The sequence below is a fragment of the Zalophus californianus genome, chromosome 17 (assembly GCF_009762305.2).
Source record: "Zalophus californianus isolate mZalCal1 chromosome 17, mZalCal1.pri.v2, whole genome shotgun sequence".
Lineage (NCBI taxonomy): Eukaryota > Metazoa > Chordata > Mammalia > Carnivora > Otariidae > Zalophus > Zalophus californianus.
This window is the reverse complement of record NC_045611.1, coordinates 44,335,304-44,363,297: the sequence shown is the minus strand read 5'-3', so window position 1 is coordinate 44,363,297 and position 27,994 is coordinate 44,335,304. Positions and strand designations below refer to the sequence as shown.

At 38.5% G+C, this 27,994-nt stretch overlaps 3 protein-coding genes across 12 annotated transcripts; 2 read left to right on the top strand and 1 right to left on the bottom strand.

Moving 5' to 3' along the window:
* Positions 1–285: 285 nt before the first annotated feature.
* ZNF382 (zinc finger protein 382) lies at positions 286–27,813 on the top strand. Of its 7 annotated transcripts, none has more exons than XM_027617783.2 (5): positions 464–522; positions 2,688–2,761; positions 6,263–6,389; positions 6,658–6,753; positions 25,649–27,811. In XM_027617783.2, exons 2-5 carry the CDS (start codon positions 2,753–2,755, stop codon positions 27,070–27,072), a joined length of 1,656 nt encoding a protein of 551 aa, XP_027473584.1. In that variant the 5' UTR covers positions 464–522; positions 2,688–2,752; the 3' UTR covers positions 27,073–27,811. The 7 variants fall into 7 exon arrangements, with proteins under 7 accessions (XP_027473590.1, XP_027473584.1, XP_027473585.1 ...); XM_027617784.2 differs by having other exon boundaries at positions 466–518; XM_027617785.2 differs by lacking the exon at positions 464–522 and adding an exon at positions 529–676 and having other exon boundaries at positions 6,305–6,389; positions 25,649–27,813.
* On the bottom strand, positions 4,869–6,046 carry LOC113935629 (protein N-terminal asparagine amidohydrolase-like). Its single transcript, XM_027617922.2, has one exon. It carries the CDS (start codon positions 5,961–5,963, stop codon positions 5,031–5,033), a length of 933 nt encoding a protein of 310 aa, XP_027473723.2. The 5' UTR covers positions 5,964–6,046; the 3' UTR covers positions 4,869–5,030.
* Positions 15,450–17,135, top strand: LOC113935603 (rab5 GDP/GTP exchange factor-like). Of its 4 annotated transcripts, none has more exons than XM_035725295.1 (3): positions 15,450–15,604; positions 15,839–16,109; positions 16,320–17,135. In XM_035725295.1, exons 1-3 carry the CDS (start codon positions 15,465–15,467, stop codon positions 17,133–17,135), a joined length of 1,227 nt encoding a protein of 408 aa, XP_035581188.1. In that variant the 5' UTR covers positions 15,450–15,464. The 4 variants fall into 4 exon arrangements, with proteins under 4 accessions (XP_035581188.1, XP_035581190.1, XP_035581189.1 ...); XM_035725297.1 differs by having other exon boundaries at positions 15,450–15,808; positions 16,064–16,109; XM_035725296.1 differs by having other exon boundaries at positions 15,450–15,809; positions 16,050–16,109.
* Positions 27,814–27,994: the final 181 nt, after the last annotated feature.

Here is a 27,994-nt window from a genome sequence, read left to right as displayed (position 1 = left end):
CCCCCACACAGTCCCGGGAGCCTAATGTGCACCACTCAGGACCTCCCCACCGTGCGCGCGCGCGCACACATACACACTCTGACACACGCATACACGCTCATGATCACATCCCACACCGACGCAGCCACACAATCGCGCACACAAACACGCACACACTCACCTTCTCCACACAGGCCTGACGCTCCTGCCCCACCTGCTCATTACGCGCCTGGGAAACTCCGGACCTCCCGCGGTGAGCTCCTCCCGCACCCAGACCCCGGTCCCTTCAACTCACCATACGGAAAACGGTGACCTCAAGCCTAGCGGAAAATGAACACGAGGCTGAGATTCACTAGCTCCCCCAGGGCCTGTGAGAAACGTAGACTCCTCTGGAAAAGCGCGGACGTTGACACAAACAGTCCCAAGAGTCGGTAGCTCGAGCAGCTGGGTTACTAACGCGCCGCCCCGTGGACTCCTGGGAGCTCCGGCCCACGCGGGAGTGCGCAGGCGCAGACGACTGATCCCTGGCCGGGGGTGAGGTTGGTAGGTCCTAGGGACTCGGAGGAGGCGGGAACCTGGAGCTCGGACCGAGAGGGCAGACTAGGGAGCCGGTCCCGGTCGGGAGGCCAGGGAGGAGGAAACAGGGAGTTCAAGCGGGCCTGGTAATTCTGAGGAGGGAACCGGAACCGAGCCCACGGTAACCAGACACTCGGATCTGTGCGAGCGGGGCCTCGGGCGTGGTCCGTGGGCGTGACCCTGAGGGTGACAATCGAGTTTGACCTGAAGCGAGCTCCGCGCGGGGAGGGGTTTGTCTGTTTTGACCCCGAGGAAGCTCCATCGCAGGGAGCGGGGCCTCAAACAGCGGGCGCTGTGTATGTGTGTGTGTGTGTGTGTGTACCGAATTGAGGCGGCCTCCTGTGCCCAACCTGCTGCGTTTTGGGTGCCTGCTACTCTGTGAGATGTTGGGACCGAATGTGTGTGAAAAGTGGACAGAGTTGTGTTGCTGCCTCGGGTTTCCTCCTTATGTATCTAATTTTAGAGTAGGTGGGAGTCCTGCTTGATACTATAGGTGCCTATGGAGAAGCGAAAGTGATTTTGTGACTTTGCCTGGAATTATGCAATGTGCATGTAGAATGACATATGGGTACTGTGAGATGGTGGTTTTCTGAAGTAAGTTTGGTTGAATGTAACCGTGCATATGTTTGTAACCTACTGTTATTATTTGTGATGGCTTTGTGATTGAGAAACTCTGCATGACCACTGTCCAGTTGGGTATTTAAGATTTGATTATCTGAAGAGTGGTCATTAAGCCTATCTCCAAAATTGTACCTCAGTAGCAATTTAGCAAATAGGGGTATAAGTATTGGAAAGGAAGAGGTAAGATTTCATTCCCCAGATGGTAAGATTCATTACAGGGAAACACAATGTGAACTAAAACCAATGTGTTGAAATTAATAGTGTTCCGTGAATAGCAAGCAGTAAAAAACAATCTTTGCTCATAACTAGTACTTTCAACACTGATATATGAGTGAAGTTTCCTGCTTCTGGATGAAATCAGTGGTAGGGTCAATAGCTTCTTCAGGCATTCCAAGATTAAAAAGTATTTGGTATACTTTTAATTACAAGGTCAGTCTCATTTTAATAGTTAAAGTAGTTTGCTAATTAAAACATTCACTGTAGCAGTCAAAACTTTAAACTTCACATAGCATTGTATCATCTTCTCTTCAGGAAGCCTACAGAGTGGAAGGATCAATTTCTTTTCTAGTTCCATACCTGTACTACTAAAAAGTGTTGTTCAATAGTTAATCCTTAAATTAGCTATTAGTAAATTAATAATAAATAAGTTAATTTTCAATAATTATGCTTATTAGTGTGATACAGGTGAATCAATAAAGATTAAGTAGAAGAACTTAAAGTTCAGGGATTCTCAAGCATATAGAGATATGAAATATATGATAGAGATCACATTTCACATTAATTGAAAAAAATACAGATTACATAATATGTAGTATTGCTAAACAAGAAAACATACAACAAAAAAACTTCACAAGGTAAAAACACTTTAATATGCATATGAGCAACTAAGAAAAATTATTTGCAATTTAAAATAAAGGGTTCATTTACTAAATAAAAAAGGAAGATAACATCAATTAGGAAATTAAAACATGAGAAAAATAGACATATTATAAAATGCCATCATAGAAAAGAAATAAAAGGAGCTTATTCTCTCATAATAAGAAATGTGTAAGCTAGAACTATAATATATATCTGACAGGCAGAGATTAAAAATTTATTATCAACTGCATTCATCAGGGTGTGGGGAGGTATTCTGTGCTGACACTAACAGTGTAAATTGGTAGAAAGTCCATGAAGAACTATTTGGAAATACATGACAAACCTGTCTTCCATGGGAAATGGAAGGTAGAGCTGCAGAGGGAAAAGCACAATGTTCCCTCTCTCTCTCCAGCAATGACAGATTGCCCAGATCCATTCTAATTCATGAAGAGACTAGGTTTCTGGTGGTGAGGGAGCAGGAATTGCCCTTTTCCCCACTAATCTCCAGCCTGGATATGTGTGCGTGCGTACACAGAGTGGGCAAGTGCTGAAACAGTGAAAATTGATGCAGATTTAACTGAATTATTCTGGGAGATCTAAGTGAAATATGGTTTCACATGGCTCTTTGTATCCTCCCATCTCTGCCTTCTCAGGATTCTTCCCTTTTCCAAAAGAAAGGCTCAAAAGAGAAGGTTCATCTCTTGCAAATCTCAAAGCCATGCCTCAGGTGAGATGATGTTTCCTCTCTTTCTGAAATAAGTTGTTTTCAGGTGATATAAACATTTGCTTCCCTATCCTTAAATTTCCGGGATGTTGGCATTTGCTTCCATGAAACTGGTCTCCAGTAGGGCAAGCAAGTGGCCTAAGTGCAAAATGTAAGGAGTGCTTGTGGGGTTGTGCATCCCTAAATTTTGCATCCTACGTTCCTCACCTTCCCTACCTAGTTGCAGACCTGTTCCCAGTGTTTCTTATTCCAACCAGATGAACATAAGCCTTTCCCATGTGTACATTCTAGTTGTAGCCAATGTGTACATATTGACTTGGTATATTATTCATCATCTCCTTTCTTAGTCTTCTCACAAAAGTACTGCTGGAACAGAAATGTACTATTTTGATTAAAAAGGGAATATGTTACTTTACTGAATCTATCCATCTTTAATGAATCTATCTTGTCTAGTCACTGATTTGAGATCTAAGTTGTGAGGAGTCAAGGAGCAGACATGGAAAAACTTTGATCATCTCCACTCACCTAGGTTTTGGCAATGATACAATGGGAGGTAGAATTGGTAAATTACATTATTAGCTTGTGGTAAGATGTCTTGTTGTGTGAGGTTTCCAAGACAGAGATCTGCTTGCAAGCTTGTACAGAAAATTGTGATTTTGCATTCTCCCTCAGTGATCCTCCAGTCGATTTTATCCAGTTCATACAAATGGTGGCCGGCTAGTGAAAATCTTTCTAGTATTTCAATGCTGTTACAGATTTACTCTTATCTTTTTAGTTTCTTCTAATTTTTTATATGTGGGTGCAGCAGAATGAAATGCATATGCAGTCCATTCTTGAAACATTCTACTTTGAATCAGAGGTGGTACTTTTTCCTGTTTTCATGTCTTTCAGAAAATCCCTCTTCATCCACCCATCTTCAAAATACTGATTTTCCCCAGATGCCAATTGGTTCTCTTCTCTTCACTGTCTCTTTTTCTCTATGCACAGATCCACTCTAAAGGTTATACTGATCTAATTTTAGTGACTCTCAAATACCTCTCTCCATCCTAGACTTCTATTCAGAGTGTCAGAACCATACATCCAGTCTCCAAAAGTTATGACCACCTGAATATCCCTTAGACACTTCAAGTACATTTCCAAGGTCTACTTCATTACCTCCTTTGGTCCACCTTCTTCTTTCTTCTGTTTTCCATTTCCATTTTCTAGTCTCAGCACCTCCCCACTTGCCTATGCAGGTAACCCTATGCCTCTTTTTTTCCACTCTACAACCAATTTATGACCAATTCTGTTGCAACCCATTATACACTAATCAGTTTTCCCCTCTCTAGACCACTAATACCACCTTAATCTAGGAAACATCTCTAACAATGGTTACTTAATTATCTTTCCCACTTAACACACCTCAAGCCTTCTCCAGTCTTTAAGAGTATTGCCTCTAAAGTACAAATTTTATCAGGTAACGTATGTGCTATTTAATATTTCTTTATACTCCACAAAGCAGCAGACCAAGTAAAGTGGGGTATGCATTAGAATGGAATGTACAAGACAGTATATTGGAAGGGAGGAAAATACTAACAGATTGCATTCAAGAGCAGATCATTAACTCTGTGGATTGCCATTATTGCTGACTGATGACTTATAAATAAATATAAATATGTTGAGAGCGTTCTCAGTACATTTTTAAGACCACTGCTCTGTAGGAAAAAATCTAGTATTATTCGATAGATAAACATGCGCACTGCCTACCTCATTATATGTTTTTCTTCTTAGAGCTCAAAGAATCTCTCTTAATATACCGTGTCTTTTGCGGTTTCCTCAATTTACTAACTATTTTTCCTCTCCTCATGAATTTTAAAAGCTGATGCCCTGTACAAAGCAAATTCATTGTGAGGACAAAATTTTGATGTCCTCAGTGAAGCCTTGGAATACAAAATGAAATTTTTTTTACTTCATAGCACTTTCCCTTGTACATATTTCTGTCATTCATCTGTAATATCTCTTGGGTGTATGTATTTATATGTATGCCTCTCACTTAGCCTGTAACTTCTCATGAGCAAGGCCAGGGTTTTATTCATTTTGGTGCACCAGGCAACCAGTCACATTTTTTTTTGTTGTTGCCAAAATAAGATTTTATTTTGAAAGTCATTTGAAGGACAGTAAGGAAGGAGACCTAAGACTCAGCAGATGTAGATTCTAATGCGCATTCTTTGCAGCCCCCACGGTGGTCTTTGTCAGGCCAACAAGTTGCTTGCTTTCTTTGGTGATCCCGTGTTTAGCTTCCTGGAGAAGAGATCTTTTCCCATAAGCCACCTTCATTCTTTTTGTAGAGCAGAGCCTTGTTTCCAGGAAACAGTGCGCTGGTGGGAGATGGGTGTTTTTTTAAAAACATCAAGGTAGACCTAATATGTTCCACAAAGTGGGGCGGCTCAGCCAGAGGCGAAGTGGAAAGGTTCTCTAGTATTTGCTTATCATCTTGCTGCAGCCAGAAATCCACATGTGGAAAGGGCATCCAGGAATACGGTCCTATACGCAGTTGCTCTGTCTTTGCGTCGTAAATACTAATCATTGGTCCTCCTGTTAAAGCTCGGGCAGCACGGAGCTCCTCCTCTAGACCCCGATCTGGGAAGGATGCTCGGTAAATCTCTGCCGTCTTAATGTTGACAGCGATGCCATGAATCACTGGAAAGTGGTTTTCGTTTTCTTCCCGGTCATTTAATTCTGTCACACACAGTGTCACTAAGTGAACGTCCTCTGCTTGTCTGTCAAATTCACTGAGAAGCTGATGAGTAAGTTTTTGTGACAACTGCCTGTTGTCACTGAAGCCTCCCACGAGGTGCACCTCCAGCCTTCCACACTGAGTGTGGTCAGAGAAGGCTTTTATGGAGCTCATGATCAAGGGGACCTCCGCTCTGGTGTCGGTTCCATCACAGTGGGTCAAGCAGGTGGCCCCGTTACCTGTGTGCCTCAGGACCACAATGTGACAAGTGGTGGCATCATCAGAACCCAGAATGGAGATGGAGCCATCCTTTGGGGAGGTCACTGCCAGCTCTCTTTGCTGAACATACAGAAGGCCCTGGGGTCCCACTTGTTGAACAGACTGACCTCTGAGAAGTCTGGCTCTTTCCTCCAGAGGCGGGTGGGCTCGCACCAGGTCCCCGGCGGACTGCGGCAGCCGCACTCGCCGCCCCTCGACGAGCAGCGGCATCGCGGAGGCGGCCGCCCGGGCAGGCCCAGGGAGGCGGCGGCCTCCCTCGCCCCGGGCCACCCGCGGCCCCCGCCTCCGGGCCGCCCCGCCGCGCCCAACCAGTCACGTTTAAGGCAAACAGTATAATCATATATTTTTAGCATGAGATAGTAAGTAAATACAGAATGTATTATCAGAGAGAATTTTCTGCAATAGAAAACACAAAATAAGAAAACTAGTCTGACCACTGACATGGTCTCCAATATCTAGTTCTCACTAGTTCCAATCACTTTAGGATGAACTAGAGTATGCCCTTACAGGGATCAGTGTCATTCAAGGATGTGACTGTGGACTTCACCCAGGAGGAGTGGCAGCAACTGGATCCTGGACAGAAGGCCCTCTACAGGGATGTCACGTTGGAAAACTACTGCCACCTCATCTCTGTTGGTAAGGAAAATTCCTTGAATCTTTCAACATTATACATCTCCTTTCAAGAATTTCTAAAGCATATGGAATTTTGAATTTCAGACATCAGAGGTGATGAATCCCTTTTTGTTAGCAGATAGTATGATTATGTCCTCACTTGCCTAGTGCAGGGTATTAACTTGGTAAGATGTCAATGTGTACATTGTCTGTCACCTTAGAGCTATATCTTTCTCTTTCAATAGTTTTGAGGCCCAAGCAGCTTAGACCAAGTCTCATTTTTTATTACCAGGGTTTCACATGACTAAGCCTGATATGATCCGCAAGTTGGAGCAAGGAGAAGAACTATGGACAACAGAGAAAATTTTTCCAAGTCAGAGCTACCTTGGTGAGTCTGTAAAGCTAAAATCCAGCGGACTCAGGTAGTTGACACCTTTGAATGTTTTGAGGGATCTATTTTTTTAATTGTGGTAAAATACACATAACATAAAGCTTATTATCTTAACCATTTTTAAGCATATAGTTCAGGGGCATTAAGTACATTTACATTGTGCAACTGTCACCACCATCCATCTCCAGAACTCTTTTCATGTTGTAGAACTAAAACTGTACTCTGGGCACCTGGGTGGCTCAGTCGTTAAGCAGCTGTCTTCGGCTCAGGTCATGATCCCAGTGTCCTGGGATCGAGTCCCACATCGGGCTCCCTGCTCAGCGGGAAGCCTGCTTCTCCCTCTCCCTCTGCCACTACCCCTGCTTGTGCTGTCTCTCTCTGTCAAATAAATAAATAAAATCTTAAAAAAAAAAAAGAACTAAAACTGTACTCATTAAAAAATACCTCCCCATTACCTTCTCCCCCTAGCCTCTGGCAACCACCATTCTACTTTCTGTCTCTATGAATTTATTTACATAGGCACTGTATATAAGTGGAGTCATGTGGTATGTCTTTTTTGTGATTAGCTTTTTTCATTTAACATAATGCCCTCAAGGTCTACTCATATTATAATATATCGGAATGTCCTTCCTTTTTAAGGCTGAGTAATATTCCAGTTGTATGTGTATATTATATTTTGCTTATCCAGTGGACACTTGAGTTGCTTCTACCTTTTGGCTACTCTGAATAATGCTGCTCTGAACATGAGTGTACAAATATCTACTTGAGTCTTTGCTTTCAGCTTTTTTGGTATGTACTCAGAAGGAGAAGTGATGGAATATACAGTAATTCTGTGTTTAATGTTTTGAGGAACTGCCATACTGTTTTCCATAATGGCTACACCATTTTACATTCCCAGTAACATACACAAGAGTTCCAGTTTCTCCACATCCTCACCAACACCTGTTATTCTCTATATTGGGTTTTGGGGTTTTTTTAAATAGTTGAAGTCTTATTAGGGATCTGTTTTTAAAGGCCTGAAATCTTTGACGTGCTTATACGTGACTGATTTCCATGCCTCTAAAATCTTAAGTTTTTGATTTTGACTGTCATTCCTCATGTAAGTTCCTTCCTTGTTTGCCTTATTGTTTATAGAGATACTGACTGCTATTACCTTACCAAGAATCTACTCCATGCTTTGTAGATATAATGTATGTGGAGATCTTAAGTGTGAAGTCCTTCAAGTTCTGACAGAAGCATAAACCCATGTATGTCACACCCAATATAAAGAGGCCTTCAGGCCTCTTCCAAGCCCATCCCTTCCACTAGGACAATCACACTTGTGATTTCTACCAGCATAGATTAGTTTTGTCTATCCTAGACCTTTTTCATATCTATTTTCTTTAACTCAGCTTAAGGTGTGAGAGACATACTCATGTTTTCGCAGTAGTTTAGGTAGTTTCTTTTAATTATAGAATAGTATTCAGTTTATACCAGTTTGTTTATACATCTCCAGTTCATAGACATTTGAAATGTTCCAGTTTGGGGCCATTATGAATAAAGCTATTGTGAACATTCTTGTAAACATCTTTTTGTGGACATACGTTTTTATTTCTCCTCAGTAACCACCTAGCAGGTGGTATCACTCATTCATTAGGCAGGGTATATTTCACTTTTTTAAGAAACTGTAAGCTTTTAAAAGTTACTGTACCATTTTAAAGTTTTACCAGAAATGTGTGAGAATTTTGATTGTCCCACCATCTCTTAGGTATTTGATGTTATCAGTATTTTCATTTTGGTCATACAGAAGTGTATGGTAGTATATCTTTGCAGTTTTAATTTAGATATCTCTTAATGACTGATGATGTTGAGAACTTTTTCAAGTGCTTCTTCAGAGGTGCCTATTCAAATGTTCTGCCCATTTTTATTGGGTACTATATTTTTTCCTCAAGTAGTAGGAATTCTTTACATATACTGGATAGAAGTCTTTTGTTTGATATAGGTATTCTGAATATTTCCTCAGGTCTGTGACTTGCCTATTTATTTTAATGATGTCTTTCAATAAGCACAAATTTTTAACTCTGATGAAATCCAGTTTATCATTATTTTCTTATATAATTCTTTGACCTCTCAAATATTTTCCTTCTACTAGGTTGTGATGATAGTTTCCTATATTTTCTTCTAAAAATGTTATGAATATTTTGCTATTTTTATTCTATAGCCCATCTTATGTTAAGTTTGGTTTATGATGTGAGGTAAGGGCCAAAGGTCTATTTTCTTCCATATAGATACCAATTTCTCCCGTCACTTGTTAAATTAAATTGCTTGGTGATCTTATCAAAAAATTGTTTGATTATATTTGTGTCAGCGTATTTTTAGACTGTTCTTTCCTTTGCTATGTTTTAAGTCCTATTGCCAATACTACCTGGTCTTTGATTATTGGAACTTTCTAATAAGTCTTCAAGTCATAGTAAGTCTTCTAACTTTCTTCTTTTAAAAATTGTTTTAGCTATTCTGGGTCATTTTCTTTTTCAAATACATTTTAGAATCAACTTCTTGATCTCTTTAAACAAATGTGCTGGAATTTTTATTGTTGAGAACAAACATCTTAGCAATATTGAGTCTTCCAGATCATGACTATACTATATCTTTCTATTTTAGTTAGCTTCTCTACTTCCTGTAAGCAATATTTTATTATTTCTAGTATAGAGGTCTTATACATATTTCATTGTGTCTAATCTTTTAATATTTTAATGCCAATGTAAATAGTAGGATATTTAAATTTTCTTTTTCCAGTTTGTTGTTAATGTATGTACCCACAATTGATTTTTATGTATTTTTATCTGTTGATTTTGCATACTTCCACTTACTGTATTCTACCTATTAACTTAAGTTTTATTGTTGTTGCTGTTGTCCCTTGTTTGTTTTGGTATATTCCTTTAGTTTTTGGAATATAAAACATGCCTTGTAGAAAAGAGATATTTTACTTCTACATTTGTATGTTACTGCTTTCATTTCTTTTTCTTACTCTGTTATACTGATTAGGATCTACAGTACAATGTTGAATAGAAGTGGTGACAGTGAGCATTCTTATCAGTTCACTAAATTTAGAAGGAAGACATTTAATATTTCATTCTTGAGCCTAATATTAACTGTAGGCTTTTCATAAGTGCTCTTTATTAAATTCTGGAAGTTTTTTTCCTAGTTTTCTGATTGTCTTAATTATGAATGTTGTTTTTAACATGCTTTTTCTACACCTGTTGAGATGATCATATAATCTTTCTTCCTTAATCTATTACTATGTATATGACATTAATTAATTTGAATTTTAAACCAAATTTGGACTTCTGGGATGAACCCCAATTGGACAAGATGTATTATATCCTGCTTCTAAATTACTAATATTGGTTTGCTAATTTTCTAGCAAGTTTTTATGCATGATTTACCAAGGATAGTGATCTGTAGTTTTCTTGTAATGTCCTTGAAAAGTTTTTGTATCAGAATTCTGTCAGTAATATCAAACAGGGGGTGTTCCCTCTTCATCTATTTTCTTATAGGATTTATGTAATATTGGTATTACTGCTTCCTTAAATGTTTGATGAAAATCATTATTAAGTCATCTGGGCCTGCATTTTTATAATTCAAGACTTCTGCTTCCAGCCCTGAGGAAGTAAGAGAGTCTGGAATTACACTCTTACAGGAAACAAAAAGAAAACTGGACAAAACTATTTTCAGATATTGAACAACAGGCAGCACAGGCCTGGATTCCTGAGAGAAGAGAAACAAATGAGATGAGCCCTACCTCATCCCAGGCTTTCATCTGAAAGCAGCTTCCAGACTACAGTACAGAGAAAGGAATCCAAAAAGAACCTGGCAATTTTACTGACTTAAGAAGACTGACATTGGCATTCAAGGAGATTGAGGTGGCTAAAATTTCCAGGACATACTTCCCAAAAGAAGTGAGCTATGCAGAAAAACAGTTCCCCAAATCTGGAAAAGGTTCTCCTTGAGTCTTTGGCTAAATATAAGCCTGCACATGTATAGGTGAAACTCTGTGAGACTAGACAAATACATGTTCTAAGGAAAATACAACTACCATGGTGTTGTAAGATGAACAATTCCCATAGCCTCCTATACAAAGAATCGTTTTATTTCTTTCCAGCCAGAACGGAGAGAACTTGTTGATATAGGATGTTAGATAGACACCCTAGGAAGGCCACACCTAATAAATGGGGCTAGTTTAGCCATAGGTGAAAGACTTTGCAAGATTTGCCATAAAAGAGCTTAAATGGGTGCCTGGGTGGCTCAGCTGGTTAAGCGTCTGCCTTCAGCTCATGTCCATGCTCCTCATATCCTGGGATCAAGCCCCACATTGGGCTCTCTACTCAGCAGAGAGTTGGCTTCTCCCTCTGCCCTTTCCCCCATGCGTGTTCTCTCTCTCTCTCTCAAATAAATAAAATCTTTTTTAAATTTTTTTTAAAAAGAGCTTAAACAAAAGCATCAAAAGGATTAAACCAACCCAAAAATAATTGCTATGTATCTGTTGGGTTCTCTAGAATGGAGATACTGAGATAGAGTTAGGAGTATAATAGATTTCTTAGAGGTACATCTATAAAATATAAAGGAGAAGAAAGTAAGATTAAACATAGAAAGCCATTAGATTATTATACAGATCTGGAACCTGTGGAAGGAAAGAGGGAGATGCTAACAGGTTTGGGCAGGGAGAGCCTCAGACCATTGTGCAGACCTGACAAAGTCTCAACCAACCTAACTGGTCTGAAGCAAAGACTGTCCATCTGAGGAGTCCCCCATGGAGAGAAATAGCCAGCCTCTAGTACCTTCTCACTGTTCAGTCTTTGGATGGGAACTTCCTGTGGAAGCTCTGGTTTGATTCATCATCTGAAGAGTATCCTGAAGATGCTAACAATTGCAGGCTCTCAGGTAACTACACTTCTTTTTTTTTTTTAAAGATTTTATTTATTTAGTTGAGAGAGTGAGTGAGAGAGCACAAGCAGGGGGAGCAGCAGAGGGAGAGGGAGAGGCAGGCTCCCTACTGAGCAGGGAACCCAATGTGGAGCTCAGTCCCAGGACCCTGGGATTATGACCTGGGCCAAAGGCAGACACTTAACCAACTGAGCCACCCAGGCACCAAGTAACTACACTTCTTGCACGTGAATGGCAAGTTCTTTCCTGAAGGGAGGTCCTGTGGGCAACTCTATGGCTGCCACGGAATGCCAGTAAAAGGACAGTACTCTTTATGAAAATACAACATGTGTTAAACTCAACAACATTAAACTGATAATGTCTGATATCCAATAAAAAATTATTAAACATATGAAGAAGAAGGAAAATATGACCCATAAACGGGGAACAAATCAGTCAATTAAAAAAAAAATAAGCCAATACAATCAGACCTAACAAAGGTAGAGGTGGTGGAATAATTTGCAGACAAGTATGCTAAAAGAGTCATTATAAATGACCTCAATATTATAAAGGATGTAAAGCAAAAGTGAACATAATGAGGCAAGATAGCAAAGATAGAAATAACCAAATGAAACATCTAAAGATGACGATTTAATATCTGAAATGAAAAGGAAGACCCAACTATGTGATGTATATTAAAAATATTAAATATAAAGACACAGGAAGATGAAACATAAAAACACGAAAAATATATATCATACTCTCTTGGGTTGCCCAAAGTCAGGATGAAATTAACAACCTACCCTACTCACCCAAAATTTGACTTCTGATGTCAAGACTAAAATCTGACATAATGAGGCTTTCTGGGAAGAGCAAGGAAGATTCCCAGACTGGTCCTAAAATGGTCTGTGAGTGCGAGAGGGTGTATCTGGGTTTCGTGTTTATTGTGGTTGGAGGGTAGGTTAGGTGAGGGTTCTACATGTGGGCTAGTGATTGCGTAGTTTAAACTTCCTGCCAGCACCAACAGAAAGAGCATACAAGCTCTCTTATTGGCTTGCCCAGGTGTGGGGCAAGAGGGGAAAAAAGAAGGGCAGGTCTAGGAAGTTGTCAGCAGTAAGACCTCAAAAATGGAATCAGACTCTATTAAACATGCAAACACTAAGCATAAGAAAGTGGGAGTGGCTATACATCCAAGTAGATTTCAGAATACAGAATATTACAGTGATAGAGACACTTCATCAGAAGTCATAACAGTTCTAACAGAGCTTCAAAATCAGTGTTTCTCAGCTTTTTATCATTATCACTCCCCTAGAGAGTATTTTTAGAGATTTTTTTCTAATTGCCCCCCATTAAATTTCAATACTATAATCTATGTTCTGTTGCCATTTGGAGGGCCACAGGCTATTAAAATATCTAAGAAACCTTTTTTCATTTCCCCATTATAAGTTTTGCTCCCTTGGGAGAAACCCTCATTGAGAATGCATGCACTACATGAAACAAAACTGATAGACCTGAAAGGAGCAATGTAATTATAGCTTGAGATATAAACACCTCTCACTCAGTAATTGACAGAACAAAGAAAACAGTAAGGTTATGGAATGCTTGAAAAACTATACAATCATTTGTATCTAGTTCATCTTTATAGAATATTTTACATGGAACATTGACCAAGATAGACCATATATGCTGGGTCATAAAACAAGTATCAACAAATTGAAAAGAACTGAAATCATAATATGGACTCTGACCACAACAGAATTATATTTGAGCCTTAAACAACACAGGTTTGAATAATGCAGGTCCACTTATACGTGGGTTTTTTTTTTTATAAATAAAGTATGTGCTATAGTGTATTTATAAAAAAGTATAGTCCTTATGATTTTTTAAATAATATTTTATTTTCCCTAGCTTACTTTATTCTAGGAATACAGTACATAATACATATAACATACAAAATATGTGCTGACTGTTTATGTTATTGGTCAACAGTAGGCTATTGGCAGTTAAGTTTTGGGGGGGAGTCAAATGTTATTGATGGATTTTCAACTGTGTGGGGGGTTGGTGCCCCAACCTCACATTGTTCAAGGATCAACTGTAATTCAATCAAAAATATCTCTATGTGTAAAACTAATGTAATGTTGTGTGTCGACTATACTTCAATCTTTAAAAAAATGTATCTCTAAATTTACCAAACATTAGGAAATTAATTACCACATTTCCAAATAAGAGGAATCAGAGAAGAAAACCTAAAGTAAATTTAAAGATACTTTGAATGATAATTAAAACAATATACCAAAATTTGTGGGATGCAACTAAAGCAGCATTTTAATTTTTTATCCTTTTAAATCAGGGATCTAAACTGTCATCCTAAGTAACTAGAAAAAGAAAAATAAATTAAACTCAAACGTTAGTAAAAGCAGGGGTGCCTGGCTGGCTCAGTCAGAAAAGCATGCAACTCTTATCTCAGAGTCAGGAGTTCAAGCCCCACATTGGATGTAGAGATTACTTAAATAAACTTGAAAAGTTTTTTTTTTAAGTTAGTAAAAGGAAAAAATAAAGACTAAAACAGAAATCAGTGAAATATGTAACAGAAGAATAATAGAGAAAATGAGTGAAGCCAAAAGCTGATTTGTTAAAATAATTGATAAATTAATAAACCATAGCTAATATGGTTAATAATTCTTATACTAATAAGAAATAGAAGACACAAATTACCAATATTAAAAATTAAAGAGGCTGCATCACTACAGATCCTACAGATATTAAAAGGACAAATAGGGAATAAACAAGTAATTTTATATCAACAAATAGAGTAGGAGAGGACACTTCCCAACTCATTTTATAAGGCCAGCATTATCCACAACCAAAGGCACTATAAAAATAAAAAAATGACACAGCAACATCATGAAGCTAGAAAAAAACTATAATAAAATATTATAAAACAGAACCTAGCAATATTTTAAAAAGATAAAACTTCATGACTAAAAAGAGCTTATCCCAGGAAAGCAAAGATGATTTGATATTCAGAAATCAGAGGCACAGTCAGTTAAGTGTCCAACTCTTGGTTTCGGCTCAGGTCATGATCTCAGGGTTGTGAGATTGAGCCCCACGTCAGGCTTCTTGCTCAGTGCGGAGTCTGCTTGATATACTCTCTCCCTCTGCCCCTCACGCCCATGTTCTGTCTTTCTAAAATAAATCTTTAAAAAAAATCAATCTATGTAATTCCCCATATAAAGGTGAAAAGAGGTCTAAAGTCAAGGATATGAGGTGCCACTTAATGTAACTAGAAAAAAATTGAGTAAAACCATGAAAGTATCTCAGTAGACATGGGAAAATAATTAAATTCAGTTCCTTTTATAAAGCCTTAGAACAGATTAGCAATCAAAGGGAATTTCCTCAGCTTCATTAAGGGTATCTTTGAAAAACTTATAGCCATCATCATACTCAAGCTAGAAAGCCTGAATGCTTTTCCTCTGAGATCAAAACAAAAGATGCCCACTATCACCACTTCTATTAAACATTGTAGTAGACACAAGTCAGTACAATAAGGCAAGAAAAAGAAACTAAAAGGCTACCAATTAGAAAGGGAACTATCTTTAAAAAAAAAAAAAGGAACTATCTTTATTTGTAGGTGAAATGATTGTGTACCTAATAAATCCTAAGGAATCTGAAAAAGAGCTGTTAGAGGAGAAAGGGCGGGCTGACAAGAGGGCGGGTTGTGGACTGGCGGAGGAGGGACCCACTCGAGCGACCCGCGGAGAGTGGCGGTCCCGACGCCCTTGGAGCCGCAGACCAGCAGGAAGAAGATGAGCCTTAAGTCTGAATGCCAGGGAATTCATGTGGATCAGTCAGAGCTCCTTTGCAAGAAAGGATGTGGTTACTATGGCAACCCTGCTTGGCAGGGTTTCTGCTCCAAGTGTTGGAGGGAAAAGTACCACAAAGCAAGGCAGAAGCAGATTCAGGAGGATTGGGAACTGGCAGAGCGACTTCAGCGGGAGGAGGAAGAGGCCTTTGCCAGCAGTCAGAGCGGCCTAGGGGCCCAGTCCCTCACATTTTCCAAGTTTGAAGAAAAGAAAACCAATGAGAAGACCCGCAACGTTACCACAGTAAAGAAATTCTTCAGTGCTTCATCCAGAGTTGGATCAAAAAAGGCAGAAATTCAGGAAGCAAAAGCTCCCAGTCCTTCCATAAACCGGCAAGCCAGCAATGAAACGGATAGAGTGTCTAAAGAGTTCATAGAATTTCTCAAGACCTTCCACAAGACAGGCCAAGAAATCTATAAGCAGACCAAGATATTTTTGGAAACAATATATTACAAAAGGGATTTAAGCATTGAGGAACAGTCAGAGTGTACTCAGGATTTTTACCAGAATGTGGATGAAAGAATGCAGACTCATGGAAAAGTGCCTTCAGAAAGAGTTGAGAAGATAATGGATCAGATCAAAAAGTACATCGTGGGCGCCTGGGTGGCTCAGTTGGTTAAGCGACTGCCTTCGGCTCAGGTCATGATCCCGGAGTCCCGGGATCGAGTCCCACATTGGGCTCCTTGCTCAGTAAGGGAGCCTGCTTCTCCCTCTGACCCTCCCCCCTCTCATGTACTCTCTCTCTCTCATTCTCTCTCTCTCAAATAAATAAATGAATCTTTAAAAAAAAAAAAGTACATCGTGACTCGTCTCTATAAATATGTGTTCTGTCCAGAAACTACAGATAATGAGAAGAAAGATCTCGCTATTCAAAAGAGGATCAGAGCCCTGCACTGGGTTACACCTCAGATGCTTTGTGTCCCTGTTAATGAAGAAATTTCAGAAGTATCTGTTATGGTGGTGAAAGCAATCACAGATATCATTGAAATGGATTCAAAGCGTGTACCTCGAGATAAGTTGGCCTGCATCACCAAGTGCAGCAAGCACATCTTCAATGCCATTAAGATCACCAAGAATGAGCCAGCCTCAGCTGATGACTTTTTACCAACTAAGGGCAACCCCCCACGCCTTCAGTCCAATATCCAGTATATCACCCACTTCTGCAACCCAAGCCGATTGATGGCTGGGGAGGATGGCTACTATTTCACCAATCTGTGCTGTGCTGTGGCTTTCATTGAGAAATTAGACGCTCAGTCTTTGAATTTAAGTCAGGAAGATTTTGATCTATACATGTCCAGCCAGACTTCTCCCAGGAAGCAGGAATCTGAGAATTGGGTTCCTGATGCTTGCTTAGGGGTTAAGCAAATGTATAAGAACTTGGATCTTCTGTCTCAGTTAAATGAACGGCAAGAAAGGATCATGAGTGAAGCCAAGAAACTTGAAAAAGATCTAATAGAGTGGACGGATGGAATTGCAAAAGAGGTTCAAGACATTGTTGAGAAATTTCCGCTTGAAATTAAACCCCCAAATCAATCTTTAGCAGCTTTTGACTCTGAAAATGTTGAAAATTATAAACTTCCTGCACCATTGCAACCTCAAGTTTATGCAGGATGATAAAAATTTACATGGGTAGTATTTATTTGAGCCTAAATTGTAGCTAGCCCTTACTACAGTCCATGATTGGGATCTAGATTATGACTTAACTGCTTATAAATGTCAGAGCATTTTTAAAGGTACAGTTTGTGGGGATTGTTTTGTTTTGTTTTTCCTGGCAGAGGAAGCTTAGTAAATAATAAAATACTATTTATTTGAGTTAAAAAAAAACTGTTAGAACTAATAAGTAAATTAGCACATTCACAGAGTTCTTGTTTTAGAGCAAATTTGAAGAAACTTTGTCCAATATTTCTACAATTATTTTCCTGCGCTATTCTCAATTACATTTTAAATAATTTTAACCTATTCTCTGTAGAGTTTATTAAGAAGTTTATATATATATTTTTAGTTTGGGTAATTTCTGTTAACCAGACTTCCAAAGTACTGATTCCCCATTCTCTTATGTTCCTATGCTGTTAAACTCATCCAGTGAATTTTGCATTTAAGATACAAGGTTTTTAAAGTTTGCATTTTCTTATCTCTCCTGAATTCTCCATCTTTAACCATATTTCCACCTTTTCTTGTAGATTTTGTAAGCATATTTACTATAGTTATTTTAAATTCCTTATCTTGTAATTTTAATGGCGAGGACATATATCTGTCTGATTCTGTTGACTATTTTTTATCTTCTCTATTGGTCATATTTTCCTGTTTCTTCTCAGGAAAAGCTTGTAGATAATATGTTGTCAAGATGCTGGATTCTTTTTCTTCCTCTGAAAATTGCTGAGTTTTCACCCAGAAGGCAGTTAAGTTACTGGTGGCTCATATTGATTCCTTTTTAAGATTGCTTTTATGTTTTTTAGATGATTTCTGTTTCAGCTTCAGTTTTGCCTTTAGTTTTATGGTGTTTCTCTTAGTCCTGGGATGCAGCCGTTAGCCATTCTGGGGTTTCAGTAGAAAGACCAAAGGTTCCTCTCACTAGGTTCCTCTGATTTGGCACAGGACTGGTATTAAAAAGTATTTTTCCAGGGCTAAACAGCTGCTGAAATCTTTAATCAATTCTCCCAGTGCTCCAACTTTCTTTTCCCTTTGTGCTTCTTGCAGTCTTGACCTGCAGATGCAGTTAACCAAGGTTTTGAGGAGAGGTTTATGCTAATTTGGGGGTTCTCCTTCTATAACTTTTCCATTCTCAGATTTTGTCTTAAGATTTTTTTCCTCAATTTATTCTAGTAGCCCTGAACTTGATCTCAGATTTTTCTGCACAGGATGACTCCTGCTTTCTCCCAAAGATCTATTTGTCCCTTGTGTGCTGCACAAGCTTACCAGGGCCCACAGTGGAAAACCTGGGTAAATGTAGATCTTAGGTAGTGTGGTTTCTTTCTTTTCAAATGTTATATCCACTTCAGTTTCTGCCTGCTTTTCTTTTACAGCTGGTCCATAGCTTATCATTGTTATCAGCTGGAAAGGTTGTTTTGAAACTAACCTCTCTGCCATTATCAGAATCTGGATATCTAGATAAGCAATTTCTCAAACTTTTTGGTTTTGGGACTTGTTAATATTCTTAAAATTATTAAGGATTAAAAGAACTTTGTGCATGTGTGTGCGTGTACCCTATTAGAAGTTAAAACAAAAAATTTTTACTAATTCATTTTAAAACAATATAAAAATAATAAACTTATTACATGTGGACATAAAATCATATTTTTACAAAAATAACTATTTCCCAAAAGAAAAACAATAGTGACAAAAGTGGAATTGTTACATAATTGAAATTTATTTAATAAATAGCTGATTTTCACATCTGATTCTGTATTCAAATTGTTGTAAAATGTTGTTTGAATCATATGAAGAAAACCTTCCTTCATGCATTATATGTAGTTTGAATGAGAAATATTTTTTTAAAGATTTTATTTATTTGTCAGGGAGCGAGAGACAGAAATAGAGAGCCAGCACAAGCAGGGGAAGTGGCAGGCAGAGAGAGAAGCAGGCTTCCTGCTGAGCAAGGAGCCCGACGCGGGACTCCATCCCAGGATCCTGGGATCATGACCTGAGCCGAAGGCAGACGCTTAACCGACTGATCCACCCAGGTGTCCCCGAATGAGAAATATTTTAAGCACCTTTTTAGATTGTCATAGATATTCTTCATTAATACTACACCCAAATGTAACAATTGGTAGTTCCTGAACAGTTAGTTGCAATATAGAATCTGAAACCATAACAATGAACTTCTGTGCCCTGCTCAGTGAGAAGCCTGCTTCTCCCTCTCCTCCCCGTTCATGCTCTCTTCTCCCTATCTCTGTTACTATCTCTCTCTCAAATAAATACATAAAATCTTAAAAAAAAAATAGAACTATCTTCTTCATCCCAAATCATCTAAAAAAAACCAACTACAACAACAAAAAACCCCGTAAAATCCAATGGTCTACTTAAATGGATATTTTACCCATGCATTTTTTGGTAATATTATGTATTAATCATTTGGAAAGTAACAGTTCAGTGACATCTAATATCTTCCAAATTTTGACATATCTCTATATATAATATTAACTTTAAAAAAAACACAAAAGGCTACATTTGTTAATATCATCAGAAATGTCATCAGAAAAGTCTTAAGAATTGGGAAGCTGACAAGCTCGCAGTAGCAAATACAAGCTTTCCAACATAATGACCTTTGTTTGAAAGCTTGAATTTTATCATTGGTTACAAATATTAGCATATGTTTTCCTTGAATTAACGTGCTCACATTGTTTAAGAAAATATCTACCAGAGGGACGCCTGGGTGGCTCATTCGGTTAAGTATCTGCCTTCGGCTCAGGTCATAATCCCAGAGTCCTGGGATGGAGTCCTGCATCAGTCTCCTTGCTCAGTGCGGAGCCTGTTTCTCCCTCTGCCTGCCGCTCCCCCTGCTTGTGCTCTTTCTCCCTCTGACAAATAAATAAAAGCAAAAAAAAAAAAAAAAAAAAAAGAGGGGCACCTGGGTGGCTCAGTCGTTAAGCATCTGCCTTTGGCTCAGGTCATGGTCCCAGGGCGCCTGGGATCAAGCCCCACATCGGGCTCCCTGCTCTGTGGGAAGCCTGCTTCTTCCTCCCCCTGCTTGTGTTCCCTCTCTCGCTGTGTCTCTCTCTGTCAAATAAATAAATAAAATCTTAAAAAAAAAAAAAAACGTCTACCAGATACCCATGTTTGAATAATAATCAGTGTACTCTCAAGTAAAAATGCTGTTCCACCAAAAGTAGATATAGATATCCCCTGCTTTTTGAAAGTTCCTGTTTCGCCACTTTGGTTTTACTAAAGACCTCCATTAGTACCTGTTTCCACTAACCAAAAGAAATCCGAAGAGGATTTTTGCTTTTACAAAACAAGGTGAAAAGCAAAAATAATACTCAGTGTTTGTTTTGTGGCGAGCTGTAAAGGCACTGCCAAGCTCCTTCCCTGACACTACACTCAGCATCTCAGCATCAGGCTGCCATAGCTTTGAGCATCTGTGCTTTACCTCAATTTATTTTGCATATCCATTAGCAAGATGTGTCACAAAAGCTGAAGAGAGGTTATTTTTTGGATCTGGGAATGCTCAAAAGTTTTTCTGTATAAATTAGTGGTAGTTGCTTCTTCACTTTATGCCATTTCAGCTTATGAAAGGTTTCACAGGAACATTCTGTTTTTGGATGCAGCAGGAGGAGACAGAGGGCCCTGTATTCAGTTCTCAATTCAAATAATTACACCAGTACTTTTCCTCACAAAATACATTATGCTCTGATATGCAACAGAAGTGCTTTATGCATACATCTTTAATCATCACACAGAATATTGAAAATATGTGTACTCAAGGGTGGAGATCTAATAAAGTTAATGATTTTTTCCTGCTCTATCAAAAACAGTCTTACATGAAATCTTTTTTCTTATGGATTAGAAATGTAGTGATTACTATTATAGATTGGTGCAAGTGTTTTCATTTATGCTGATGTGCCAGCATTTTACTCACTGTATTAATCGTATTTTTTATCTTCTATATTTTATGATGTCTTGACAACTTTGGAGGGCCTTGCTGGCTGGGGAGAGATTGCCCCTCCCAGAGCTAGCTAATTCATAGAGACAGTAAACAACCTGTTGGTAAGCCCACATTTCATATAAAAACCAACCAATCCCAAGTCCATACCCTCAACTACCTCCTTTACCTAACTGTCACACACCAAGCCAACATTTCCCGTGCCCTAAATCACCCAGGGCCAGGTACATACAACTAAAGACCACCCCTGTAACCCATAGCCTCCAACACTGTTCAAAAAAGCAATCCTAAACTGTTTCTCCTGCCCTTTCCCATGGAAGCAAGTCCCATAAAAGGCTCTGGCATAGGCTTTCCCCTCTCTCCTTTCTGCCTCCTGACCAAGCCTGCTGCTCCTACATTTGGCCCTACAAAGGAGGAAATGTACTGAAAATCATTTAATGGCATCAGCCTATGTCATCAGTTAGTCACCTTCATAAATTAAAATTCCGTAAGTACAAATCAGACACCCATCTTAAAAAGACAAATGGAATGTTGTTATTAACAAAAATAGTTCTGATTTTATGGACTACCTCTCCCCCTCCCCGCCTCCCACATAAGGATCTCATATACTAAGGTCCATAAATCACACTTTGGGAACTGCTGGTTTAGGCCTTTCTTCTTGTTTTTCGTGTTTTTAACATTTCAGTCCTCTTTTTTCTTTTGTTTGGTCTCCTCTTTATAGGCATTCTTAAATCTATCCAAAAAGTAAAAAGAGAAATCATTGTCTAATATATCTTCCTCTTAGTTTTCATTTTCTTTCCTTTCTTTCCCTGTGCAGTGTCTGTTTCTTGCAGTCAGGCTTATATACTATTCTCACCATGACACCTGCCATCAGATTTCAAAATCCATATGCTGTGGACCTAAGATAATTTTACTATCACTTTTTTAAAATAAATTTATTTCCAATAAGTTTCCATGTTCCATATCATAGTGCTCAGATTCCTGATTCCTACCCACCTTGATTTGGGTAAAAAAAAAAACTAACTCATTTTAATTCTATTTCCCTGAGTGCCTTTTCACATCTTCATTTCTTTTCCTCCCTCCTTTATTGCCTAGGAAAATAAATATTTATTGAATAAATTGATTTTATTTCAGTGGTCTCTTGTTGATATCCTTAAAGGCTCTTTCTTCGTCTTCAGTTCTTGCTTTTATAAGAGTCCTATAAGTTGGGGCACCTGGGTGGTGCAGTCAATTAAGTATCCGATTCTTGGTTTCCACTCAGGGCACTCAGGTTTTGGTCTCCTTGTGGGGTCTAGCCTTGTGTCAGGCTCTGGACTCAGCATAGAGTCTGCTCAGGATTCTCTTGCCCTCTCCCTCTGCATATCCCCCTCCCCGTTTGTACGTCTGCACGCTCTCTCTTAAAAAAAAAAAAAAAAAAGTTCTGTAAACTATAATAATCTGATCCATTCTCAAGTTGGTTTTCTTGTTTTTTATGTGAATGGCTTTCAAATAGACATTTTCAGCCCACTTCTCCCATTTAAACTCTAGTGTATATTTTGATCTTCCTAGAGCAATACAACAATCAGTTGTGTCATACCTTTGATTATTGATTTTTTAAAAAGATTTAAGGGGCACCTGGGTGGCTCAGTCACTTAAGCGGCTGCCTTTGGCTCAGGTCATGATCCCAGGGTCCTCTGCCTTCTCCCTCTCCCTCTGCCTGCCCCTCCCCCTGCTTGTGCTCTCTATCTCTCTCTGTGTGTCAAATAAAGAAATAAAATCTTTAAAAAAAGATTTTATTTATTTGTCAGAGAGCGCACACAGTATACACAAGACCACCCTCACTTCTGACACCAACTGTAAGTTCGGGGGTCCCCAAGACTGCTAGTATCAACAATATGCTATAAGGATCCATGGAACTTACTGAAAGCTATTATGTTCACAGTTAACAGTTTATTACAGAAGAAAAAATACAGATTAGAATCAGTCAAGCAGAAAGGGCAAAGTCCAGGAAAGTACCAAACATGAAGCTTCTAGTAGACCTCTCTCTGTGGAATCATGGGCAAAATTACCTTGCTGGTGTGACAATACCTAAAGAATATTGCCAACCAGGGAAGCATCACCTGAGCCCCTTGTCCAGAGTTTATGTCGGGGCTCCATAACATAGGCATGATTAACTGTACATGTAGCCAGTCTCAGTTTTCAGCCCCTTTAGAGGTCAAGCTGATACTCTGTGACCCAAAGCATGCACCCTAATCACACTCTTTGTGTGGCTCTAAGATCTCATGCTAAATTACATTGTGACTTACTAGCTGCCCAAAGGCTCCCAGGCAAACAAATACATATTCCAAGGGCTTAGAAGATTACTTCCCAGAAGACAAAGGCAAATGTCAGATGTCTCTTTGGGCAAGATTATATTCTTTACTATACAATACAACATGTGTATCATTTAGTTAAAAGATCAAGTTTCACTTCCTCTGTGAAATGTTCCTTGACTTCTCCAGACCATGTTCAATTCCTTTTTTTCTGCATTCACATTCTACTTATGTCTGTAAATTGCAAACAGACGCATTCTCTGGTATGATCAATCTGAACAGTTGCCCCCCAAAAAGGTTCTTTTACTTTTCCTTACTGTAGTTTGTAACAGAGGCTAGATATCCAATAGTTACCTGACTATCTTTGATTCCATGCAAGGAAAACATCTTTCCTATCCATTCAGAAATCATTTAATGATAAGTTCTTTTAAATATACATGCCAAGAGGCACCTGGGTGGCTCAGTCAGTTACTGCCTTCGGCTCATGTCATGATCCAGGGGTCCTGGGATCAAGTCCCGCATCAGGCTCCCTGCTCGGTGGGGAGCCTGCTTCTCCCTCTGCCTCTGCTGCTCCCCCTGCTTGTGCTCTCTTTGTCTCTCTCAAATAAAATCTTTAAAATAAATAAATAAATATATATATACATGCCAAGATCACATCCCTTTATCTCAGATAACCGTGTGTTAACATATACTAAGAAGATAGTCAATAAAATATTGACATCCAAGAGCATAAGTTTTAGTTGGGAAGGCAATATTATCAAATTGAGCATTTTACATATAATATTCATATTAAAAGAGCAGGTTGTTGAAAGAGTTCTTGAAATGGATGGTCCAGACTATAATTATAATCTAATTTCAGATAAATTCGACATTAAAGGATACAAATAATATATGAAGGCTTTGGATAAATTGAATAATAGAATGTCCCTGCAGGTGGTTAAGGTCCTTAGAAAGATGATGTTACTCCAGTTACTAATACAGATTAGTTTTAGCGTGTTCTAGAACTGCACATAAATGGAATTGTATAATATGTGCTCTTTTGCATAAAGCTTTCACTCTGAAAAATGAGATTCATCTCTTTCCACTGTGTATCAGATTTTTTTCTTTTTATTGGTGAGTAGTATCACATTATATACATACATGACACAATATTACCATTTACCTTTTGATGAGTACTTGGGCAGTTACCAGTTAAGGGCTATTGTAAATAAGACACAATTCAAGGGTAAGATGAATCCATATTTAAAATTACCATACTAGAAATGGGTGGTAGTAAGGGAACAATAATCAGATATAGCCAAGAATTATAAGAAAAATAATAGAGTAAAAGAAAAAAAGAAAAGAAAAATATTAGAGTCGGTCAGTGCTGTAAACATACAGTTGAAGAATCTAGGTCTTCACATTCCCCATAGGGAATAGCAGAGTTAAGGTATGTTACTGCATTGGGAGGAAAACTTAAACCCATCCTTCCTGAAAACTGAAAAAGTAATTCAGAAAATGAAAGGAGGAAAAGTTAGAACTGATGGTCAGGAGAATTATCGATGGTAACAGCAGTCAGAATACAACAGTGATTATATTCATGTTTCAAGTATGCTTTGTTGTCTGGTTTATTTTACAACTCCTAATGGAAATCGGTTTCTGAAAGTCTTCCCTTTCAAGAGAAAATAAGTTGTGTGGAGAGTTAGGGCCTAGGCTATAAACAGTGTTTCTCTCAACATTAGGAAAGGAGTGCTTGAGAAAGTTCATTTGCCATGAATAGGTTACATGCAAGTGAGGAAGAAACAAATGGAAGTATTTTATAACACATATTTAGGCACGAGGGAATAATATTTAGGCTTTCATTTCTACCTGATCATTTTCCTTGCTTACTGGTTAGTACCCTTAATAAGCTCACTCCATTATTTCTGCATCTGCCCATTCCAAGAACAATCCCACTTTCATCATCCTTTGTCTTCTGTTTACTTGTCCTTGTGATTATTAGACCTGCTCAATGTAGTTTATATTTACAATATGCCAAAGATATGAGTGTTCTTTTCTTATGCCAACGTTTCCTCACTTTAACTGTGTAGCAGGATTTGTGTTTATGTCATATGAATTTTCCCTACCAAGAGGTATTTTATTTTGGCCTTTGTATAGACCAAAATAGTGAGGCAGACGGTTGCACAATGGGTTGTTTGTATATACATCCAATCCATAACATTTATGTGAAAACTTACAATGTTGTTATTCTTTTCTAGGAGAAGATGGAAAAACTGAAGATGTTTTAGTGAAGTTCAAAGAATACCAAGACAGGCACTCCAGATCAGTCATATTCATCAACCACAAAAGACTAATTAAGGAAAGAAGTAATATTTTTGGAAAAACAGTTACCGTAGGCAAGAACCGTATTATTTCAAAAACAACGCTACGTGAATATAAGCCTGATGGAAAGGTTTTAAAAAATATTTCGGAATTAGTCAGTAGAAATATAAGCCCTGTAAGAGAGAAGTTTGGTGAGAGTAAGGGATGGGAGAAATCATTCCTCAATACTAAGAATGAGAAAATTCATACTACAGTGAACCTCTATAAACAAACAGAAAGGAGTCTGAGTGGTAAACAAGAGCTTATTCAACATCAGAAGGTTCAAACTCCTGAGCAATCATTAGATCATAATGAATGTGAAAAATCCTTCCTTATGAAAGGAATGTTATTTACACATACCCGAGCTCACAGAGGAGAAAAACCCTTTGAATACAATAAAGATGGAATAGCCTTAATCGAAAAGTCAAATCTCAATGCCCATTCACAAACTCTTATTGAGAAGAAACCCCATGCATACAGCAAATATGGGAAGTTCCTCTGCAGGAAGTCTGTTTTTATCGTGCATCAGAGATCTCAAACAGAAGAGAAACCCTTTCAGTGTCCTTACTGTGGGAATAGCTTTAGAAGGAAGTCATATCTCATTGAACATCAACGAATTCACACAGGTGAGAAACCTTATGTTTGCAATCAATGTGGGAAAGCTTTCCGTCAAAAGACAGCCCTCACTCTACACGAGAAAACACATATAGAGGGGAAGCCCTACATCTGTATGGATTGTGGGAAGTCCTTCCGCCAGAAGGCAACTCTCACTAGACATCACAAAACACACACAGGGGAGAAAGCCTATGAATGTACTCAGTGTGGAAGTGCTTTTAGAAAGAAGTCATACCTCATTGATCATCAGAGAACTCACACAGGAGAGAAACCATATCAATGTAATGAGTGTGGGAAGGCATTTATCCAGAAGACAACGCTCACTGTACATCAGAGAACCCACACAGGAGAGAAACCCTATATTTGCAGTGAATGTGGGAAGTCCTTCTGCCAAAAGACAACCCTCACTCTCCATCAAAGAATTCACACTGGGGAAAAACCATATATTTGTAATGAATGTGGGAAGTCCTTTCGCCAGAAGGCAATCCTCACTGTTCATCAGAGAATACATACAGGAGAGAAATCCAATGGATGTTCTCAGTGTGGGAAAGCCTTTAGTAGGAAATCAAACCTCATTCGCCATCAGAAAACTCACACAGGAGAGAAACCATATGAATGTAAAGAATGTGGGAAGTTCTTCAGTTGTAAGTCAAACCTCATTGTACATCAAAAAACTCACAAGGTAGAAACCTTGGGAATTCAGTAAAGAATATGACTTTTCAGTAAAAACTTTTGAAGTCATAGTAAACCCTATACATGATGTAGCTTGCAAATATAATAATATTCAACAGTTTTAGGTACTATTCCACAAATTTACCTACTGTTTGTGAGCCTATATAACACAAAGAATGACTAGACAAATGACAATAGTCATTGAAAATATCACCCTCAATTTTTTATTATTAGATTCAGCAGGCATAAACTTCCTGTCAAGTTTCTACAAACATTAAAAATTGCTTATTTTCAATTTCAAAACATACCTTGTTGTGACCCAGTAATAAGGAGTTGACCAACTGGCAGTGGTCTGTGGACCACACTGTGAGCAGAGGTGTTTTAAAGAAAGGAAGTGTGAACTGTATTTCTCGTTGGAAATAGGAAATAAAAATTAGTTGTTACCTCCTCAAAATTTACCACAGTTCTGACTTCTAACATTATAAATTACATTTTGCATATTAGGAACCTTATATAAATTGGATTATAAATCATGTATTCTTTTATATATGGCTTGTTTCATTCATTATGTCTGTAAGACTCATTAGTGCATGCAGAAGTTCATTTATTTCTGTTCTACATAGAGTTCCATCATATGATTAAATTATAATTTATCCAATCTACTCTTGATGGACTTTTTCATTGTTTACAGTTTAGGGTCATAAAAATAATGCCTCTGTGAAATTATTTGTTTTTTGTTTTTTTTTTTTTTAAGATATTTTTTGTTTATTTATTTGACAGACAGAGAGCACAGGTAGGCAGAGGGGCAGGCAGAGGAAAGGGAGAAGCAGGCTCTCTGCTGAGCAGGGAGCCTGATGCGGGGCTCAATCCCAGGACCCTGGGATCATGGCCTGAGCCAAAGGCAGACGCTTAACCAACTGAGCCACCCAGGTGCCCCAGTTTTTTGGTGTACGTAT